Here is a 22,297-nt window from a genome sequence, read left to right as displayed (position 1 = left end):
TCATTAATTCCAAAAAGCATTATAATGCCTGAACTCCGTGCTGAACGCCGTTACTTGCACAGGTTTGCAGTCTCTATATCTTTAAGCTCTATTCAAAGACACCAGCAATATGTCACACGATAGTCTCATCTGAAAAAACAAATATAATAGAGCTTATACCACCCTTACTTATATATACTCTTGATTAAGGTTCTATATATTGTGGACAGAATCAGCTCACCTTCAATCGCGTCTTCCAAACTTACTGCACTTTCTCAAAAACGCCGCGGCTGCGCACTACCTGTTCTCCAACCCCAATCAATTTAAAGAACTCTCCTCATGCTTCCATTGGGTAACCATCTAACACATGGTCCAGCAATACTCAAATGACTCCTCCTTTCTACATCTCTGTATCGTTCTTCAAAAAAGAGATACCACATTCACTTCATAGAAACGCACTCCATTCTATTTCCTGGTTTAAACCCCCAGGGAACACTGTTCCCCACTGAAATATGTATCGTTGTTCCTTTTTAGTCAAAACCTTCGTTATATCCCCTCCTCTCTTTAATACAACTTGATTCAATACACAGAATCTTAAATCTTGAATATCATGCCTTTTTTCTAGCCAATGCTGAACCAATGGAGCATTTTCCCTTTGTGTTCGTATATTGCTAAGATGTTCAATAATTCGAACCTTAATTTTCCTTTTAGTATGACCTATGTAACAAAGCCCACATGGGCATACCACTACATAAATTACTTGAGCCGTTTCACAGTCAAATCTTCTAGACAAATAATATGTCCGACCTGTAAATGGTATTGTCAAAGATGATGTCATATATAAATAGGGACAAACTACACAATGACCACATTGGTATTGGCCTCCCTGTTCGTTCAATGATCCTGATATACTTAAATTAGTTGAAGTCAACATATCCCTCAAGGAACGTCTTTTCTTATAGGCAAAAATAGGAAAATCCTGAAACACTCCACCATCTTTAATAATAGACCAATACCTATAGACAATGTCTTTAATTTGCATCACTTGATGGGAGAAGGGCAGCGTGCACACCATTCTATTTAACATAGTTCTATTACCAGTTATTAACAGATTCTCTCTATTAGCATAGAGAGCCCGTTTGTATGCTCTCTTTATGATTTTCCTCTTATAGCCCCTTTCCAAAAATCTGTCGACCAATTCCTGTGATTTTAACTTGAACTCATCTACTGTTGTACACAATTTCCTTAACCTTAGGAATTGACTTATTGGAATATTCTCCTTTAATCGTTTGGGATGAAAACTAGAGAATTCTAATGTTGTGTTCCTGTCTGTCTTTTTCCTGTAAATGGTTGTATGTAATTTCCCTAAATTCTTGTATACATATAAGTCCAAAAAAGATATCCTCTGCTGGCTAACAGTAAATTCAAAAGCCAAGTTCTCATCCAACGAATTAATCCATATCTTAAATTCTTCCAACCTCTCTCTACTACCAATAAAAATACAGAAAATATCGTCAATAAAACGTTTCCATATCTTTATCTCTCCCCAAAATTGTGAGGTGTAAATATATAGTTAAGTGTATTTTATGATATTGATTAAATTTTATTATCTGATGATATAAGATATATGTTTGTATTTAGGAGTGTCTCATCATTGATAGCACGGAACAAATATTCACATACCAAACAGAGAGGTTCCCGGCTGATTCAATGAAATGAATGAATTGAAAATAGTCCCCTGAGGAAACCACCTCGGTGAAACGGAAGCTTTTCGTCGGGAGTTTATAATTTGCGAGGAACATGAAGGGAACTATGGTAGTTTACAATTGGTGAAGAATATATAGTGAATAAAAAGAATCAGAATTAATAGTGAAACAACTTAAAGGGCAACAGGTTGGGATATTTGTTGATAATAGAAAATACTGTGCTATCTAAGTTTTAGTATGTGTGTGTATTTTAATATTGTTAGCAGTAGATAAATTCTGTTGTATTAGTGTTAGGTGATGGAATGTGTGTGAATGTAGTATGAGTGAGAGCACTGGTGTGAATTTTAATATATTGTAATTTAAATTATGAAGTTATGTTAAAATTAAAATTTAATAAAAATGTGTTAAAAATAAACACGGGTATATGTGTAGTATTGTTATCTATTGAAGTTATGCCTGTGGGTTACCCATATGATATCTTATTGATTTGACCTTTCTAAGAAGTTTGCAACAGCCATTATGCATCTTGCAAGAAACTTTAAAATATTTTACCTCAATTATTTCCAGCACTTACCAGCATTAAAAATTCCTTATTAATCTGTATTAATTAATTTTATATTTTTTGCAGTTTATAAATGCACAAGTATATCATGTAAAAAGCAAAGAAAACAAACAGATCCAATCAATCATGTAATAAAACAAAAATTAATGTATTGTTTCATGAATCCTCTTTGCAGAAAGCCAGAAATCATAACTACAATAAAACAGCATTTAACATCAGAACAGGTGAAGAGCAGAGCTAGGACAATTCACATGGAACAGCTCCCCTGTGAGGAAAGACTAAAGAGGTTAGGACTTTTCAGCTTGGAGAAGAGACGACTGAGGGGGGATATGATAGAGGTGTTTAAAATCACGAGAGGTCTAAAACGGGTAGATGTGAATCGGTTATTTACTCTTTCGGATAGTAGAAAGACTAGGGGACATTCCATGAAGTTAGCATGGGGCACATTTAAGACTAATCGGAGAAAGTTCTTTTTCACTCAACGCACAATTAAACTCTGGAATTTGTTGCCAGAGGATGTGGTTAGTGCAGTTAGTGTAGCTGGGCTTAAAAAAGAATTGGATAAGTTCTTGGAGAAGAAGTTCATTACCTGCTATTACTTAAGCTGACTTAGAAAATAGCCACTGCTATTACTGGCATCAGTAACATGGGATAGTTTTTGGGAACTTTTCAGGTTCTTATGGCCTGGATTGGCCACTGTTGGAGACAGGATGCTGGGCTTGATGGACCCTTGGTCTGACACAATATGGCACGTTCTTATGTTAACATGTAAAAAAGAATATTCAAATTCTGGTGTCACCTCAGCAAAATAATCCCTCCACTGCTATTTTGTGAAGTAATACAAACTCCTGCAAAGAGACATCTAGAACCCCACAGCACCGACTCTCAGGATTCAAATAACAGCAACCTTATGAAAAAGTAGCAATGCAAATACTAAACCAGGCCCTAGAACATTAATACATCACCTATCAGAGTTACAGAACAAGCTGGACCACTACAGAGAAACTACACGCTGGCAGAAATACTGCACTTCAGTCACACACACACAGGCAAAACAGATAACCAACCCTTACCTAATATAGAAATAAGAGACTACAAATTAGAAACAGAACCACGTACAGGGAATAAAAAATATAAGAAATGCACATTCCCACAGATGGCATAGTCCAATTGCTAAAATCCCAAAATAATTTTTTTTACTTTTGTTGTCTGATGTTTGTACTTTTCTAATCAGTTGGTCCTGGTCTCTTTTTCCCATTTTTACCTTGTCACTCATTTCCTAATCCTTTTCAGTGTCTCTCTTCTTCTACTGTCTTCTTCCTTTCCTCCCTCAAACACACACACACGCGCGCGCGCTTTCTCTCAAAGACTCCCTAACACACAAGCTCTCACTCTCTCACCCCCCGCCCAGGATCCCATTCTCATGCACCCAGAGACGCACACCCAGGCTCCCATTCTCACACACACACACACGCTCTCTCTCACAGGCTCCCTAACATACAAGCTCTCACTCTCTCACCCCCCGCCCAGGATCCCATTCTCATACACACACACACACACACACACTTTCTCTCAAAGACTCCCTAACACACAAGCTCTCACTCTCTCACCCCCCGCCCAGGATCCCATTCTCATGCACCCAGAGACGCACACCCAGGCTCCCATTCTCACACACACACACACACACACACACACGCGCTCTCTCTCACAGGCTCCCTAACATACAAGCTCTCACTCTCTCACCCCCCCGCCCAGGATTCCATTCTCATACACACACACACACACACACACACTTTCTCTCAAAGACTCCCTAACACACAAGCTCTCACTCTCTCACCCCCCGCCCAGGATCCCATTCTCATGCACCCAGAGACGCACACCCAGGCTCCCATTCTCACACACGCGCGCGCGCTTTCTCTCAAAGACTCCCTAACACACAAGCTCTCACTCTCTCACCCCCCGCCCAGGATCCCATTCTCATGCACCCAGAGACGCACACCCAGGCTCCCATTCTCACACACACACACACACACACACACACGCGCGCTCTCTCAAAGACTCCCTAACACACAAGCTCTCACTCTCTCACCCCCCGCCCAGGATCCCATTCTCATGCACCCAGAGACGCACACCCAGGCTCCCATTCTCACACACACACACACACACACGCTTTCTCTCAAAGACTCCCTAACACACAAGCTCTCACTCTCTCACCCCCCACCCAGGATCCCATTCTCATGCACCCAGAGACGCACACCCAGGCTCCCATTCTCACACACACACACACACACACGCGTGCTTTCTCTCAAGACTCCCTAACACACAAGCTCTCACTCTCTCACCCCCCGCCCAGGATCCCATTCTCATGCACCCAGAGACGCACACCCAGGCTCCCATTCTCACTCACACACACACACACACGCTTTCTCTCAAAGACTCCCTAACACACAAGCTCTCACTCTCTCACCCCCCGCCCAGGATCCCATTCTCATGCACCCAGAGACGCACACCCAGGCTCCCATTCTCACTCACACACACACACACGCTTTCTCTCAAAGACTCCCTAACACACAAGCTCTCACTCTCTCACCCCCCGCCCCAGGATCCCATTCTCATGCACCCAGAGACGCACACCCAGGCTCCCATTCTCACACACACACGCTTTCTCTCACAGACTCCCTAACACACAAGCTCTCACTCTCTCACCCCCCCCCGCCCAGGATCCCATTCTCATGCACCCAGAGACGCACACCCAGGCTCCCATTCTCACACACACACACACACGCTTTCTCTCACAGACTCCCTAACACACAAGCTCTCACTCTCTCACCCCCCCCACCCCCCCGCCCAGGCTCCCATTCTTATGCACACAGACACGCGCACCCAGGCTCCCATTCTCACCCACACACACACACAGGGCTTTTTCATTAGGCACAGCCAAAGTCCAACTTCTGCCACGGTGGGGATGGAATCCTACGGTGACCTGTCTGGCTCCTTCCTGTCCATGTTGACTCTTTAATGCAGTGGTTCTCAACCTTTTTCCCCATCGTGACACACCTGACAGACCACGCTCACATGTGTGACACACTGCTCATTACAATTCAAGGCAGAAATAAAAAATAAAGGTCCAGTATTATTTTTATTGTTAAGAATGACACAAGGAAAGATACATATTCTGTCTGAACAGAAATTGCATAAACGGTAAACATCCCACACCAAAACAGCACTTAAACAGTAGCCACCTTACCTAAGAAAAGGCAACACTGAAAATATTACACCAGGCCTTAAGACACCAATACATCTCCTATTAGGAAAACGGCAGAGTCAGGCTGCTATAGAGCCCTACACAGAAACTACACGCCAGCAGAGAACCTCACCCGAATCACATGTGCTGACCCTCATCTAACATAGAATAAAGAGACCAAAACGCATAACTAGAAGCGTGCAGACAAAAACTGACCTGGAAACTGCAACAAGCCAGAGTCTCTGTATGCAGTGCAACAAAGGAAAAAAACATCACCCATCCTTATAAAACAAATCAAGAAATATAAAATCAGTAGCAGTAAAACCATATTAACAAAAAGAACAGGTTATTTCAAAACAGCTGAGTGGAATATCCAATAATTAAAATATCATATAAAAAATGTCTAGATACCAATAAAATATTTCAAAATAGCAGACACAAAGACCCAGTAATGAAAAATAATAAGGATACAAAAAATGTTTGCTCTGTATACTTGAGAAGGTTTGATATCCAGGTGCCCTGCGATTGTTTTGAATTAGCAGGAGGAGGGATGGTTTGCTTGAAACTTTCTCCTCTCTCTCACACTGGCTCTCAGTCACTCACATATACACATGCTTTTTCTCCCTCACTTACAGGTCGATACTGTAAGACCGCGGGAGAGCGGACTAACGCCTGCTCTCCCGGCGCGCGCACCGGCCCCTCGCCGGTGCGGGCGATTCAGTATTTAAATGAGGTGACGCGGGAAAAACGGGGAAAAGGAGGCGCTAGGGACACTAGCGCGTCCCTAGTGCCTCCTTTTTGTCAGGAGCGGCGGCTGTCAGCGGGTTTGACAGCCGACGCTCAATTTTGCCGGCGTCGGTTTTCGAGCCCGCTGACAGCCACGGGCTCGGAAACCGGACGCCGGCAAAATTGAGCGTCCGGTTTTCGGCCCGACAGCCGCGGGCCGAATTCAAATTTTTTTTTTTTTTTACTTTTTTTTACTTTTGGGGACCTCCGACTTAATATCGCCATGATATTAAGTCGGAGGGTGCACAGAAAAGCAGTTTTTACTGCTTTTCTGTGCACTTTCCTGGTGCCGGAAGAAATTAGTGCCGACCTTTGGGTCGGCGCTAATTTCTTAGAGTAAAATGTGCGGCTTGGCTGCACATTTTACTTACTGAATCGCGCGCACATACCTAATAGGGCCATCAACATGCATTTGCATGTTGAGGGCGCTATTAGGTGCCGCGGGTGGGCCGCGTGTTTTCCTCCCCTTACTGAATAAGGGGTAAGGGAAAACACGCGTCCAGAGCAGGCTGACAGTGCGCTCCGACGGAGCACACTTTACTGTATCGACCTGTTATATAGGCTCTTAATTACACATTTACACACATGCTGTCTATCTTTTCACGCTTACACACACACACACAGGCTTTCAATCACACACATACATGCTGCCTTTTTCTCTTGCACGCGGGCTCTCATTCACATGCTTACAAACATGCTCTCTCTTTCTCTCATTTACATACAGGCTCTCAATCACATACTCACATGCTCCCTCACCTAAACCAGCTCTCAATCATTCACATGCATGCTATCTCCCACACGCACAGGCTCTCAATCATTCACATGCATGCTATCGCCCAGGCTCTCAATCATTCACATGCATGCTATCGCACAGGCTCTCAATCATTCACATGCATGCTATCTCACACACGCACAATCATTCACATGCATGCTCCCTCACACACGCACAGGCTCTCAATCATTCACATACATGCTATCTCACACACACATGCTTACTCATTCACTCACTCCTCCCCGAATTAGCGGCAGCAGCAGCCTCAGCCTCAGCCTCCTCCACGTCCAACCTTAAGGGCAACAGCAACCTCCTTCACTTTCAGCCCTGGCGGAGGAGGAGTCCCATCGGCGGCGGGGGTTGACCATCTTCTTCATTTTCCTCCGAGCCGCGCTGCTCATTTTTCGGGTCCACGCTGCCTGCACTCGCATGGTCTCTCCTTCCCGTGCATGCACGCGCGGCTCACCACTTCCGCTTCCGGGCCGGGGGGCGGGAAGAAGAGAGCATGCCGGTGCCGCTCAGCTGACTCCAGCTGTCCCGCCCGGGCGCAGGAGGAGGACCGGGGGCAGATCCTACCAGGGCCTTGCTCGGGCACCGGCTACGCCACCGCTGGAAGCCCCAGCTCATGCAGCACGAGCCATGTCCGTCCTAGATAAGAAGATTTTCTGTTCATCCCAGACAAGCAACCAACACTTTCTCTAATGAAGGGAAAATAAACTTGAATGTCATCTGCAAACAGCTTACATGAGACATCCAAACAGGAACGAAGAGAACATAAAGGGCCAAATAGACATTGAACAAAACAGCTGCTACTGAAGAATCCTGAAGGGATAAGGTAGAGGAAGCATTGCTCATTGTGACCTTGAAGGATAGATCTGAGCGAAGAGGAAATATCCAAAGCTTCCAGCTGCCCCAGTAACATCTTATGTTGAGTGTCAAAAGCTGATGCCAAATCTAATAAAGCCAAGAAATATTTCACCCCTGCATCAAATCCCAGACAAATGCACTTTCCCACTGCTGCTGTTGGCGAATTTGATGAGGTCGGTAGCAGCAGATTCCTGTCTTTACTCGGCCGAGCGAGCGAGTGGCCGCAGCAGCCTCCATTGTGCATCATCTTCTTCTAATTGCCAGTTTCTTTCCCTTGGTACCCTCCAGAAAAGTGAGAGCTGTCTCTAGCCAGAGATCGATTAACCAATTCTAAGACTGAATTTTAGTTTGAAAGCTTCATCTTGTGCCTTGCCCAGCCCTACAATCAGATGATTTCTATGTGCTAGGACTTCCTTAAGGAACTGACCTAGAGAGACATTGCTAATCCTTACACAGATGCTCCCTAATCATTCTTAATCATTACATAGGTGCTCCCAAAAGAGATGTTTAATTAAGACAGGGAAGAGAGTAGTGAGAGAGCATCATGTCTTCCTAAGTCCTGTGGTGAAACTATCAGCCCATTACAACCATTCAGATTATTAATGAATAAATAAATACATTATGATTCAGAAAGCACTTAGTGACCAGTAATTTCAGATTGAAATAGATGTGCAATGACTGTAAGAAAAGGTTTCTCACCTGCTTTTTGTGGGACTGAGTTTAGCTTCTGTAAGTAAGGCCTTAAAATGCCTCATTAGAAGGTAGGTGACGAGAGCCAAAGAGCTGAGAACGCTGAGGGCTACAGCACAAGAGATTCCAATCAACTTCTGCTGGGTCATTCGGTAATCACAGCTCGCGCCCATAAACCAATAATCATTGCCAACTGGACATCTGAGGGCCAAGGTAGAGAGAGAGCTTTGATCCATTTTATCTGTAGCATCATCCATGCATTCCTGTAACACTGCAGCCTCTCTCATGCCTGCATCACCCAGTGACTGCCCATGGTGTTCCCAGGAAAGGGAAAGGTTACTCACTGGCACATGGGCTCCTGCTCTCTGTGGTGTGTACAGATCCCATCGTTTTTGCAGAATCCCCTGTGGCAAAGCGATGTGCAGCTGGCACTGCCATTTCTACCATAGGTGCAGACAAACCCTGGGGGACATTGCAGCAGCTCCCTGCACAGGTCCACCTGCCCATCTAGAAAACAAAAGATGGGAATGTCAGTGGCTCCAGGAGATGGAGAACTTGGACAGTGGGACTGTAGGGCCGGCCTCCGTGTAACAGCGGGGAGTTCATGCTCAGGTCTTGAGTGGATGGACAAGAACATTGGGTTACACAAAAAGCTCTTGTACTAGGAAAAGCAGAGCGCAGCACTAAAGGAAGAGGAGTTGCCTTGTGCAATGTCCGCACATAGCTTTCCCCATAGACTTTGCGGCAGTTCTCAGAGGGAAGCTCGATCTGAATGCTTTCCCTTTGAGAATTTTGCCCCAGAGAAAAGCTCCCACAGAGACGCACAGCTGCTTTATCCTGTGCTTCTGAAAATACAAAGTTACATGGCGTTGCCTCTCCTACCTCTGAAGCCACCTTCTTTTCCGCAGGTAAACATGATGCTCTTTGCATGTTCTTTTACCTACATTCAGGGGCATTATTTTCACAAAGCCTTTTCAAATGGGTAAATAGCTTTTGAAAAAAGCCCTCTATATTTATTTTTTCTAAACATGCGCATAGCCAGCAAGGAAAAGGAGGTGGCACTGCCCCTCTACAGGTCCTTGGTGAGGCCTCACCTGGAGTGCTGTGTTCAGTTCTGGAGACCGAATCTCTGAAGGGACAGAGACAGATGACGAAAATGGTGTGGGGTTGCATCAAGAGTTATGAGATGAGATTAAAGGAGCTGAATATGTTTATCCTGGAGGGGAGATCGGATCCAAGCTTCCAAGTGCATAAAAGGTATTAATTATGCTCATGCATAGAACCTTTTCTGATAGTAACATAATGATCCATCCCAGTCTACCCAGCAATTTGCTTATGATAGCAACTGCCGTTCCATGCAGGTTACCCCATGTTTCTGTTAAGGGCAGTAACTGCCGTTCCATGCAGGTTACCCCATGTTTCTGTTAAGGGCAGTAACTGCCGTTCCATGCAGGTTACCCCCATGTTTCTGTTAAGGGTAGTAACTGCCGTTCCATGCAGGTTACCCCATGTTTCTACTAAGGGCAGTAACTGCCGCTCCGTGCAGGTTACCCCCATGTTTCTGTTAAGGGCAGTAACTGCCGCTCCGTGCAGGTTACCCCCATGTTTCTGTTAAGGGCAGTAACTGCCGCTCCGTGCAGGTTACCCCCATGTCTCTGTTAAGGGCAGTAACTGCCGCTCCGTGCAGGTTACCCCCATGTCTCTGTTAAGGGCAGTAACTGCCGCTCTGTGCAGGTTACCCCCATGTTTCTGTTAAGGGCAGTAACTGCCGCTCTGTGCAGGTTACCCCATGTCTCTGTTAAGGATAGTAACTGCCGCTCTGTGCAGGTTACCCCTATGTTTCTGTTAAGGGCAGTAACTGCCGCTCCGTGCAGGTTACCCCCATGTCTCTGTTAAGGGCAGTAACTGCCGCTCCGTGCAGGTTACCCCCATGTTTCTGTTAAGGGCAGTAACTGCCGCTCCGTGCAGGTTACCCCATGTCTCTGTTAAGGACAGTAACTGCCGCTCCGTGCAGGTTACCCCCATGTTTCTGTTAAGGGCAGTAACTGCCGCTCCGTGCAGGTTACCCCCATGTCTCTGTTAAGGGCAGTAACTGCCGCTCCGTGCAGGTTACCCCCATGTTTCTGTTAAGGGCAGTAACTGCCGCTCCGTGCAGGTTACCCCCATGTTTCTGTTAAGGGCAGTAACTGCCGCTCCGTGCAGGTTACCCCCATGTTTCTGTTAAGGGCAGTAACTGCCGCTCCGTGCAGGTTACCCCCCAAGTTTCTGTTAAGGGCAGTAACTGCCGCTCCGTGCAGGTTACCCCCGTGTTTCTGTTAAGGGCAGTAACTGCCGCTCCGTGCAGGTTACCCCCGTGTTTCTGTTAAGGGCAGTAACTGCCGCTCCGTGCAGGTTACCCCCGTGTTTCTGTTAAGGGCAGTAACTGCCGCTCCGTGCAGGTTACCCCCGTGTTTCTGTTAAGGGCAGTAACTGCCGCTCCGTGCAGGTTACCCCCGTGTTTCTGTTAAGGGCAGTAACTGCCGCTCCGTGCAGGTTACCCCCGTGTTTCTGTTAAGGGCAGTAACTGCCGCTCCGTGCAGGTTACCCCCGTGTTTCTGTTAAGGGCAGTAACTGCCGCTCCGTGCAGGTTACCCCCATGTTTCTGTTAAGGGCAGTAACTGCCGCTCCGTGCAGGTTACCCCCGTGTTTCTGTTAAGGGCAGTAACTGCCGCTCCGTGCAGGTTACCCCCGTGTTTCTGTTAAGGGCAGTAACTGCCGCTCCGTGCAGGTTACCCCCCACGGCTCTAAGGGTAGGAAGTGCCCTGAAACTCCAAGGCAGAAGACTTGGGCATGATGCCAGGAAGTATTTCTTCATGGATAAGGGTGATGGATGCATGGAGCAGCCTCCCAGAATTGGAAGTAAAAGTAACAGTAATGGAATTCAAAAAGAGAAGGGATCCCTGGTGGTTATAGGATGAAGGTGAGGAGACAGGGTAAGGTGTTAACGTTAGGCCTGAGCGCTAATGAGCCTGCTTAGCCCCTCAGCTCTTTTTCCTTTTGTAGGGACCTTTCCATGCTTTTCTTTGACTTACTTATTATTTTTATTCAAAACCTTTTTCCATCCCAGTCATTGTGATATTGATCGTCAGCACTAGAGTCACCTCCTGGGCCCGGCCCTACTCTGAGTGAGGGCTTTCAGCAAAGGAGACAGAATTATCTTCTCTGCCTTGTATTTTTTCTGTGAAATCGGAGCCTTTTTGGAGCAGCGATTCCTGTGCGAGGGCTCCTTATCAGTTAAGTGAGAGGCCTGTTTGGGAGCGATGAGGATGGATGAAAGCTCTTTGCTTGTGTCCCAGGCCGCAAGCCGCTCTTAACTTCACTCAGTGACGGAGGAATCCTGAAGCTTTGCTATTGTTATTTATTTTCTTATGGATCTCCAATCTAACGAGGACTTTAAAAAGAACAAAATGTGGTCGTGATTCTGTTTTTGTATGTTTTATCCTGATTTCTATCATTTTGTGTGACTAAAGAAATAATTATAAAGAGAGAGAGAGGATCACTTCCTGTGAAATATTTTCATGTCTCTATCAGTTGAGGCAAGCCCAGCTTCGCGGTGACATTTACAATCTCTGAGAGAGGGAGTCTCAGCCACAGCAGCCCTCCATGGTTGGATGCTCCAGCAGCATTGGCCATAGCTGCCTCCTCATTCAGACCTCTCAGGCCGCAAGCTCTTTCTCTCTCATCACCTGTTCCTGCTTCTGAGAAACTGGAGGGAAATAGAAATGGCTGGCAGGTTCTCAGAGATGTGGCAGCCGCTTTCTATTGGGCTGCAGCTCTGGCTACTTCTTGATAGAGGACTTGATAGGGACTTCTTGATAGCGGATCTCTTTGGGCAATGGGATTTAAATAATTGATTACATCTTTGTCTAAGGATGGTGCTATTGATCCCTGCGCCTTCAATCCATCCTCACAACGCAGACAGAGAAGCACCTGCAGACAGCAGAAATTATGCCTTGTTGCTGGAGAATGACTTTTTCTGTCCTCCATCTCTTGGTGGGAGAGCAAACCAGCAGGCCGATGCAGTACAGTGCGCTCCGGTGGAGCAGCAGAGTACGGTGCAGCGCACTCTTAGCTCAGCTTTGGACGCACGTTCTTGACGCGCTAGCTTTACCCCTTATACGGTAAGGGGTAATAGTGTGTCCAACCCCCCCGAAACTAATAGTGCCCGCAACATGAAAATGCATGTTGATGGCCTTATTAGTTATTCCCGCGCGATACAGAAAGCAAAATGTGCAGCCTCCAACTTAATATCATAGCGCTATTAAGTCGGAGGCCCCAAAAGTAAAAAAAAACAAAACCTAAAAAATAAAAAATTGGCCCGCGGGTTGGAAGACGGACGCTCAATTATGCCGGCATCCATTTTCCAAACCTGTGGCTGTCAGCAGGTTTGAGAACCGACGCCGGCAAAATTGAGCGTCTGCTGTGAAACCCACTGACAGCCGCCGCTCCTGTCTAAAAGGAGGCGCTAGGGACGCGCTAGTGTCCCTAGCGCCTCCTTTTACCGCGGGCCCTCATTTGCACAGGCCACCCTCCTCAATCGCTCGCCCAGGAGAGTGGCCTGTGCGCTCGCCGGCTCTCCCGTGTGTTTTTCTGTATCGGCCTGCAGGTGCAGTAAGCAGTCTTCATTTCCAAAGCCCCTAAAAGCAGAGAGCAGGGGTGACCAACTCCAGGACATCCACCATGAATATGCATGAAATAGCTTTGCATGTGCTGCCTCTGCTATCTTTGTTCCAAAATAATCTAACTCTAAATCTAATCAGTAAAATGTAACCATCTTTTAAAGTGCAGACTCACCTGCTACAGAAAGGCTAATTACTGTAGAATTAGCAATTGTTAATCCAGATTTGATCCTGCTTGGCAATCCAGTCCTGTCCAGTATAACCTGCCAATCTCTCAGCTGTGCCCTGACTAAGTGCACCCTGAAAGCCGCATTGTACTCGAGGATCACGCTGCCCTTCCTGCAGAGAGGAACATTACTGTAAATTCAGCTGCAGCTCCACATTACCACAGCAATTGTTCTTTCAATTGAAAATGCAGACTACAGTAAAACAAAAGACAGAATTCATATAACATTAAATTGACATAAGTCTGATGACATCATCTACCATATAAATGGGCTTGGACTGACGTGCCACAAATGTGCAGTAGAGAGCAGCTCTACTACACATGCACGAGACCACGTCGGTCAGAGGGGAGCCCAGCGGACTTGGAAACGGCGAGGAGGAGCAGCGGCGGCAGCACAGGAGGTCTCCGGGGGGTCTCTCGTGCGTGCGGGGAGAAGCAGCGGCGGCAGCACAGACACAGACATGGGAGGTCGCCGGTAGTCTCTCGCGCGCGCCTCATCACCGCGCATCGGGTGGGCCAGCAACGAGCCCGGTGGAGAGGCGCGCGAGCGAGAGACCCCCGGAGACATCCCATGGAGCAGCGGCGGCAGTATCTAAGTGTCAGGTGGGCCAGAGAGAAGAAGAAAGAGTGGAGGAGGGCTGAGGGAGAGGGACGGGGTTGTGGAGGAGGTGGGAGGGGAAGGAAGAGGATGTAAGTGGGGAGGGTAAAGTTGTGGAATACAGAAAAAGGGAGTGGAGGAGGGCTGGGAGAGGGAAGGGGTTGTGGAGGAGGTGAGAGAGGATGGAAGGAGAAGGGAAGTTGTGGAGAACAGAGCAGCTCTAACCGTGCCGGTCTGACCGATGGAATCGCGCCCGCATTAACGGCAAGCAGACAGCGCCTGAGAGTGTTAAAACATGCTATGTGGCTCCATACCTGATCTGCAGCAGATCTAACCGTTCAAAGCCAGGCACCACCTTGTAAAACGGAGTCACCTAAAGAAGAAAGAAGAACGGTTACACATTGTGGACCAATGTGCTGCCTGCCCATGTGGTGCTTTCACAGGTCTCTCTTGATCTTGGCCTTCCACCCTCTTGGTGAAAAAGTATTTTCTCACGATCCCTTCCTTTCAGTTTCACGTGATGATCCCTTGTCCTTGAACTTCCCATTCCATGGAAAATGTTTCCTTTTGCTGCCTTATTGAAGCCTACAAGATATTTGCGTGCTCCACGATCTATGGCAGAAATTGGATGAAGCTATTAAGGGTACACCAGCCCGACACACTTTCTGAGGGTGGGTTGGGGGAGAGACTTGCAGATTTTCCCTGTAGGAAATTATACAAAATCATGCATTTGAATGCAGAATTCCTTAGCAAAATGCAGGATTTGGTGTAAGAACTAATGATAGTGGGGTCACTTGGCAATAGTGATTTTAACGCCATCAAACTTGACTTAACTGGAAGGAGAATATTAAGGAAAACTACTACTCTAGCATTTAACTTTCAAAAGGAACAAAAAAATAAAAGGTGCAGCTGCAAAGTTTAAGAGTTTACATCAGACATAGAAGTTTAAAAATACCATCTTGGAAGCCCAGACCAGACGTATTCCATGCATAAAAAAACAGCAGAAGGAAGGCCAAATGACTGCCAGCATGATTAAACAGTGAGGTGAAAGAGGCTATTATAGCCCAAAGAACATCCTTGAAAAAGGATCCAAATTAGATACAAAAAGAGAAAGTGAAAAAAAGCTTGCCATAAATGCAAATTCTCAAAATAAAAATGTTTTCAAATACATTTGATCTCAGGTGGGCAATTCTGGTCCTTGAGGGCTGCAAACCACTCGGGTTTTCAGGATATCCCTAATGAATATGCATGAAATGAATTTGCTTACAACTGAGACAGAGTGCATGCCTCAGAGTGTCTGGGCCTTCATTCATTTGCAGATTATGACTTTCTATGAAGCCTTTCATAAACTGCTACTGAATAAGCTAATAGTTGTGGAGCTTTAAGATCTTTGGAGGACAGTTCTAAAGGTTTTGCCACATACAGCCCATGAAAGAACCAAAAAAATTAAATTCCAAACCTATTACTAGCAGGGCCGGTGCAAGGCTCTGTACTGCCCCTCCATTCACATTTTGAAAATCCGGCGGTGCCTGCTCACTGATGCCACTCTAGGTGACTGCCTAGTCCTGCTTAATGGTCACGCCAGCCCTGATTACTAGTAATTTGCAACCTGTCATTAAAATTGTCTATTGTAGCCAAAGATTTGAAGATGGCCAATGTAATGTGAAATATTAAAAAAAAAAAAAAGGCTCCAGTGGTGAACCTGGAAATTATGGACTGATGAGCCTGGAAATTTGTAAAATGTATTTTTAAGAATAAATTAACTAAACATGGTTTAATAGGCTACAGCCAATCTAGATTTACATAAAGGAGTTTTTGCCTCACACAGTAACATAGTAAAAGACCAAGTGGTCCATCCAGTCTGTAAGTACCACTCCATGCAGTATAGGTGGGGTGTATAGTGGGGGAAGGGGCACAGATGAGGTATAGTGCATGTGGGGAAAAGGTGGCTGATATGCAGCATGGGGTACAGTGTGTGAGGGAGGGAGGGAGGGTGCATCAGAGTCAGCCCCCTGTCTGGTGCTATATCTGCAGGAATAAACAGATAATGGTGCGCTGGTGATAATAGTATATCTGGATTTTCAGAAGGTGTCTGATAAAGTCACTCATGAGAGACTCCTGAGAAAATGTAACATCATGGCACAGAAGACAATGTCTTATTGTGGACTTCGAACTGGTTAAAAGATAAGAAACAGAGAGTAGGACTCAATGGTCAGTTTTCTCAATGATGGAAGTGGAGTCCCCAGGGATCTGTACTGGGGCCAGTGTTTTTCAATATATTTATAAATGATCTGGAAAAGGGAACAATGAGAGAGGTGTTAAAAACTGTAGACAACACAAAGTTATTCAAGTTGTTAAATCACAAGTGAATAGTGAGAAATTGCAGGAGACTGGGCATCCAAATGGCAGATTAAATTTAATGTAGATGAGTGCAAAGTGATGCACATAGGGAAAAATAATTCAAACTAGAGTTACATGATGTTCGGTTCCATCTTAGAAGTGTCACTGCATATAAAATGTTAGGAATGATTAGGAAAGGAATGAAGAATAAGAGAGAGATTTTCATAATGCCTTTGTATCATTCTAGGGGGCAACTGCACCTAAAACACTGCAATTCTGGTCATCGCATCTCAAAAAAATATAGAGTTGAAGTGGAAAAAGTACAGAGAAGAGTGACCAACATAAGTAGATGAATGACCCCCCATAAGGAAATAAGTTAGGGCTCTTCAGCTTGGAGAAGAGACAACTGGGTGGAGATATGAGAGGTCTATAAAATAGGAAAATTGGTTCTTACCCAATAATTTTCGTTCCTGTAGTACCACAGATTGGTCCAGACTCCTGGGTTTTGCCTCCCCTCCAGCAGATGGAGACATTGACACTGTGTATAACCCAGTGTGCTTCCTGCAGTACCTCAGTATTGACCTCTACCCAAGCCAAGATGACAGCAACAACCATAAATTTCTAAGCAATCTTCTAAGCAAACGTCCTCCCCTCCGATGAGCCAGAAGAAAGTGAAGTTTCCCAAAAAGACAATGGAAAACTTGTTTCCCAAATTTACCATAAGCGATCAGCACTGAAAACCTCCAACTCCACACTATATACAAAGCAACAGTATGAGTGGCAGATTCTATCCCCAATAAATGGATGGGTCTCTGGACTTATCTGTGGCACTACAGGAATGAAAATTAGCAGGTAAGAACCAATTTTTCTTTCCCTGTACGAACCCAGATCAGTCCAGACTCCTGGGATGTACCTAAGCTCCCCTTAACTCGGGTGGGAGACCACACTCACCAAAGCACATGGCAGCTGGAGCCTCGAAATCCAACTGATAATGCTTAGCAAAAGTGTGCAACTTCCCAGTTGTCGCCCAGCAAATTTCATGTGGAGACACCTGTTGTGACTCAGCCCAGGAAGTTGCCTGAGAACGCATCAAGTGCTCCCTAAACTCCTGGCAGCGGGTGCCCTTTAGAAATTGTCAACTTGATCACTTCCTTCAGCCACCGCACAATTGTAGCCTTATGTGCCTTACTTCCCTTCTTTGGACCATTCCACTGTACAAAGAGGTGACCCGATTTATGGAAATCACAAGTGACCTTTAGATACCTCAGTAATGCATGCCTCCCATTTAAGAACCTAAGTTCCTCCAGCTGAGGCATAGAGGAATCCAAATCCAGAAAAGCTGGAAGTTCCACTGTTAAGATGGAACGCCGAGATTACCTCAGGCAGAAAAGGCGGCACCATGCATAAAGATACCCCCGAATCCAACATCTCTAGGAAGGAATTTCAAAATGAAAGCAGCTGGAGCTCCGAAATTCTCCTGGCTAAACAAATAGCCACCAAGAAAACCACATTAAGAGTCAAGTCCTTAGTAGAGGCTCTCTTTAGTGGTTCAAACTAAGCAATCCTCTAAGGACTAGATTCAGATTCCAAGATGGACAAATGTTCTACACCTGAGGACGCAAGTTCTTAGCTCCCTGAAGGAACCATATAACATGCTGATGTGTGGACAGAGGATACCCTTGCACCTTAACCTGGAGACAATCCAAGGTCACTACCTGGATGCTCAGAAAATTAAAGGCCAGTCCCCTGACCAGAACCTTTCTATAGAAAAACCAAAATATGTGATACCTTAGTCTGAACAGACTGAGGCTGCATTCCATCAACAGCAGACCAGGCCTCGAAGATCTTTCAAATTCGCATGTACATCAAGGATGTAGGTCGCCTAGCCTGCAACAAGTTGGAAATAACTGCTTCGGAATATCCCCTCCATCTCAGTTGTCTCCTCTCAGAAGCAAAGCCGTGAGACAGAAGTGAGCCGCCTGACCCAAAAATATTGGGCCCTAGTGGAAAAAAGTTGACCGATGTTCAAACCTCAGGGGCCCATCTATGGCCATGTTGATCAGATCTGGTGGGAAGCATGACAGATGTGGCCACTCTGGAGCTACCAGGATCATGTTGCCCAGATGTTTCTCTATCCGCCATAATCCCTTGTCCACCAGAGGCCTCTGAGGGAAGATGAATCTCTCGAGTCCACAGCAGCACCAGAGCTCAGATTCCTTACGTACCATGTTCTGTTCAGTGGCTATAAAACTGTAATGCCTTGGTGTTCCCTTTGGTTGGGATACCCTGATCTTTTGTGAAAGAGACACATCGTTGCCTCCGACAGCTCCCATTTTCTGGGTCTAACTTTCTTCAACTGAGAAAATTCACCTGAATGTTGTTCACTCCAGCAATGTGAGATGCTGCCAGCTGCTCCAAGTGCTGCCTTGTCCAGAGAATCAAATCCTGAGCCTCTCAAGGCACTGCCTGATTCTTGGTTCCACCTTGATGGTTGATGTAGGCCATGTTGTCACACTGTCTGATAAGATCCATACTGGATGGCCACGTAATCTTGGCAGACAGGCAAGCTATGTGAAATGCACTGCTCTCATCTCTGACTGATAGACCCATCTCTAACTGACTGATAGACCATGAGGCCTCTTGTTTCGACCACTGGCCCTTCGCTGACTGAGCTTGCCACACCGCCCTCCATCCAGAGAGGCTTCCATCGGTGGTGACTATTAACCAATTTAGAACCTACAATTCTGCACCACGCTTGAGAGTGATGTGAGTAAGCCACCACAAAAGACTGTCCCTACTTCCCCCTCTAAAGGAAGAGGAAGAAGAAACTCTTCCAATAATGGATTCCTGCGGGAAAGAAAATTCCCCTGTAGCGACCACACATGTGGAAATGCCCAATGCATTAATTCCATTGTCGATGCCATATAACCCAGAACCTGTAAATAGTCCCAGACCCTGGGCACTGAAAGCTCTAGCAGAAGCCTAATCTGACTCTGCAATTTCAGCAATCTGTCTCTGTCAGAAACAGTCTTCCTGCCAGCGTGTTGATTTGAGCTCCCAGATACTCCAGAGTTTGAAAGAGGATTGAATGGCTCGTTGCTAGGTTCACCACTCACCCTAGAGACTTCAAGCGCATTGGTACCTTTTGTACTGATTGTTGATAGAGGCCCTCTGATTTCACATGAATGAGCCCGTCATCCAGCTGCGGATGCACCAACACACCCTCCTTTTGCAATGTGGCTGCCTCCACCACCAACACCTTGGTGAAGGTATGTGGCGCTGTCGCCAGCCGAAGGAAAGGGCTGGAAACTGAAAATGTTCCCTTAGGACCATGAAGCTCAGGAATCTCTGGTGCTCCGTCCTGATGGCTATGTGCAGATACGCCTCTGTCAGGGCGAGAGATGCCAAGAACTCTCCCTTGTGTACCGCTGCTATAACAGACCTCACAGTTGGACCTCAGAGTTTCCATGTGGAAACGGGGAACCTTGAGAGCTGCATTTATATTCTTTAAATCCAATATTTCTTGAATTGGATACAGGGGAAAAGAAACAGGATGCTTAACTTAAAACTGACCTTTGGCCTCACTAAGCGTGTTCAGGGTCTGAGTTACAAACTCAGCAAGACATCTCTGTGAAGAAAAGAAAACAAATCTAAGCAGAGTCCAAAGTGGCTCTCAATCAAATGCAATTTATCCTTCTTCTAGAGGTGAGAAAGCCAATGCTCCATCGGAATCCTCCAGTGTCTCATGATCTACACCCCCTTGAACATTACCAAGGACAGCCTCCTTGTGACGTTTGCCCGCCAAGACAAATGGGAAGGCCAAGCACGCAATCTTACGTAGTAGGCTGCTTCACCTTCGCTGGATGCTCCTGCAGAAAGGTCTGCAGTCCCTGGAAACATTTCATGCAGAAGGAGGATGGATTTGTACCGAAGCCCATAGGCCCAACCTTGCTCTCTCCAACCTCTCTCAGGAAAGCTTCTGCCCTCGAGAAGAAGGGAGGAGAAGAACTGCCCATTGCCTCACCTCCCACTCCATGCTCCTGTAGAGACACCATAGGCCAAGGGGATGTCACAAATTGGGCAAAATATATAATAGTCAAATTGCTTTGAGCATCTAAACAGCACTGACACAAACAGAAAGAGAGTGTGGACTGAATTGCTATCACAGACAGCAAGGCGCTTGGACCTGTTCATCCCGGCGCCTAGCTCTCCTGAACTTTGGCTCTAGATGGGCCTCCTGTGCGCACACCAATGCCACCCAGGTATACACCACACCCCTTCAGGATGTTTGCAAATATGCATTTACGACTAGGTTTGGAAGGAGCGCGCATTTGCACAAGTACCTGCGCAAATACTCGCTTATGTCTGGGTCGCAGATGTCTGTGCCCAGGTCCCCGCGCATGCAACTGCCTCGCGGTGAGAATGCATGCACACGCCTACACACGAGGGAAAAGAACTGCTGACGCGACCCTACCACACAGCTAACCAAAGCCTGCCTGCACCTTCAGCGTGTTTAGGCCTGGACCCGTTCAACATCTGGTCCCAAAAATCATCGAAGGCCTGAAGAGCTTCTCAACAGCTCAGGCCTCTTGACCAGCTGATAATCCATGGAGAATGGGGCCAAGAGCCAGCATTCCCCACTGCCTGTTCTGCTAAACAAGCTTTGCACATAAGCAAATTATGTATTTAATTATGTATATTTTTGTACTAACCAATGTTTTTTTGTAATAAAACTACATTTTATTGCTCTTCTATATGTTTATAAATTGTAAGCATCTCTATCATTCTGTGTTTACTTTTTTAGTGAGAGTTGTACATTAACCACTTACGTCATTATTGTTATTAACCTGGCAAAGCCACTGCTTATCCTTGGGATAAGCAGCATGGAATCTTATCTACTATTTGGGATCCTGCCAGGTTCTTGTGACTTAGATTGGCCTCTGTTGGAAACAGGATGCTGGGCTTGATGGACCCTTCGTCTGACTCAGTATGGCGGTTCTTATTTTCATATGAGTAACAGGAGGGGAGACCCTTCTAGGGGAGAGGAAATGTCTCCAGTCTCTGGAGCCATTTGGAAGACGCAAAAGATTTGTCTGCTGTAAATCCAGGTGGTGAAGAAGGGAGTTGACTAACTCCAGTTGTATTCACCAAGTGCCCATGTGGTGCCCTGGACCTTAAGGTATCTTTTAGTCGAGAGTGACAGAGGAAATCCACAAAACAGTTTTCACTTGAGCTATGGGATCCCAATTGTTTCCCGCAGTGAAAAAACTCTGCCCGGTTCTCTTTTCCTAGCAGGCGATCGTTTCGGTGTTCAGGCCCCTGCTTGGCCTGTGCCTGTAGGGGAAGATGGGCCGTGCTGAATGTCCCATCCCGGAAGATGTTTATGCTTTTCCTAGCAGGCGATCGTTTCGGTGTTCAGGCCCCTGCTTGGCCTGTGCCTGTAGGGGAAGATGGGCCGTGCTGAATGTCCCATCCCGGAAGATGTTTATGCTTTTCCTAGCAGGCGATCGTTTCGGTGTTCAGGCCCCTGCTTGGCCTGTGCCTGTAGGGGAAGATGGGCCGTGCTGAATGTCCCATCCCGGAAGATGTTTATGCTTTTCCTAGCAGGCGATCGTTTCGGTGTTCAGGCCCCTGCTTGGCCTGTGCCTGTAGGGGAAGATGGGCCGTGCTGAATGTCCCATCCCGGAAGATGTTTATGCTTTCTGTGGAACATCAGCCTGGTGTGATGTCCAGGCAGGAGCTATGTTGCTTTACCAGAGAGACACCAGTAGGACCGTCCCCAGCGCCTGCAAAGAACACCCCCTGCCAATTACCTCTTTCTAATAAATTACATTGAAAGAGGGTCTACATTTAGTTTAAAGGATGGCAA

General features: G+C 46.3%; 1 protein-coding gene across 3 annotated transcripts in view; it reads right to left on the bottom strand.

Moving 5' to 3' along the window:
• The window catches only part of LOC115076334 (interphotoreceptor matrix proteoglycan 2-like), a 52,595-nt gene that overhangs the window by 14,205 nt on the left and 16,093 nt on the right, over window positions 1–22,297 (bottom strand). For all 3 annotated transcript variants that reach the window (XM_029577641.1, XM_029577643.1, XM_029577642.1), the window contains exons 4-7: window positions 14,403–14,461; window positions 13,440–13,603; window positions 8,951–9,113; window positions 8,616–8,807 (exon numbers count right to left, since the gene is read on the bottom strand). In XM_029577641.1, coding sequence (XP_029433501.1) covers window positions 8,616–8,807; window positions 8,951–9,113; window positions 13,440–13,603; window positions 14,403–14,461 — 578 coding nt within the window. The remainder of the gene's footprint in view (window positions 1–8,615; window positions 8,808–8,950; window positions 9,114–13,439; window positions 13,604–14,402; window positions 14,462–22,297) is intronic.

This window comes from Rhinatrema bivittatum, chromosome 14 (assembly GCF_901001135.1).
Source record: "Rhinatrema bivittatum chromosome 14, aRhiBiv1.1, whole genome shotgun sequence".
Lineage (NCBI taxonomy): Eukaryota > Metazoa > Chordata > Amphibia > Gymnophiona > Rhinatrematidae > Rhinatrema > Rhinatrema bivittatum.
This window is presented reverse-complemented; position numbering and strand designations above follow the sequence as displayed.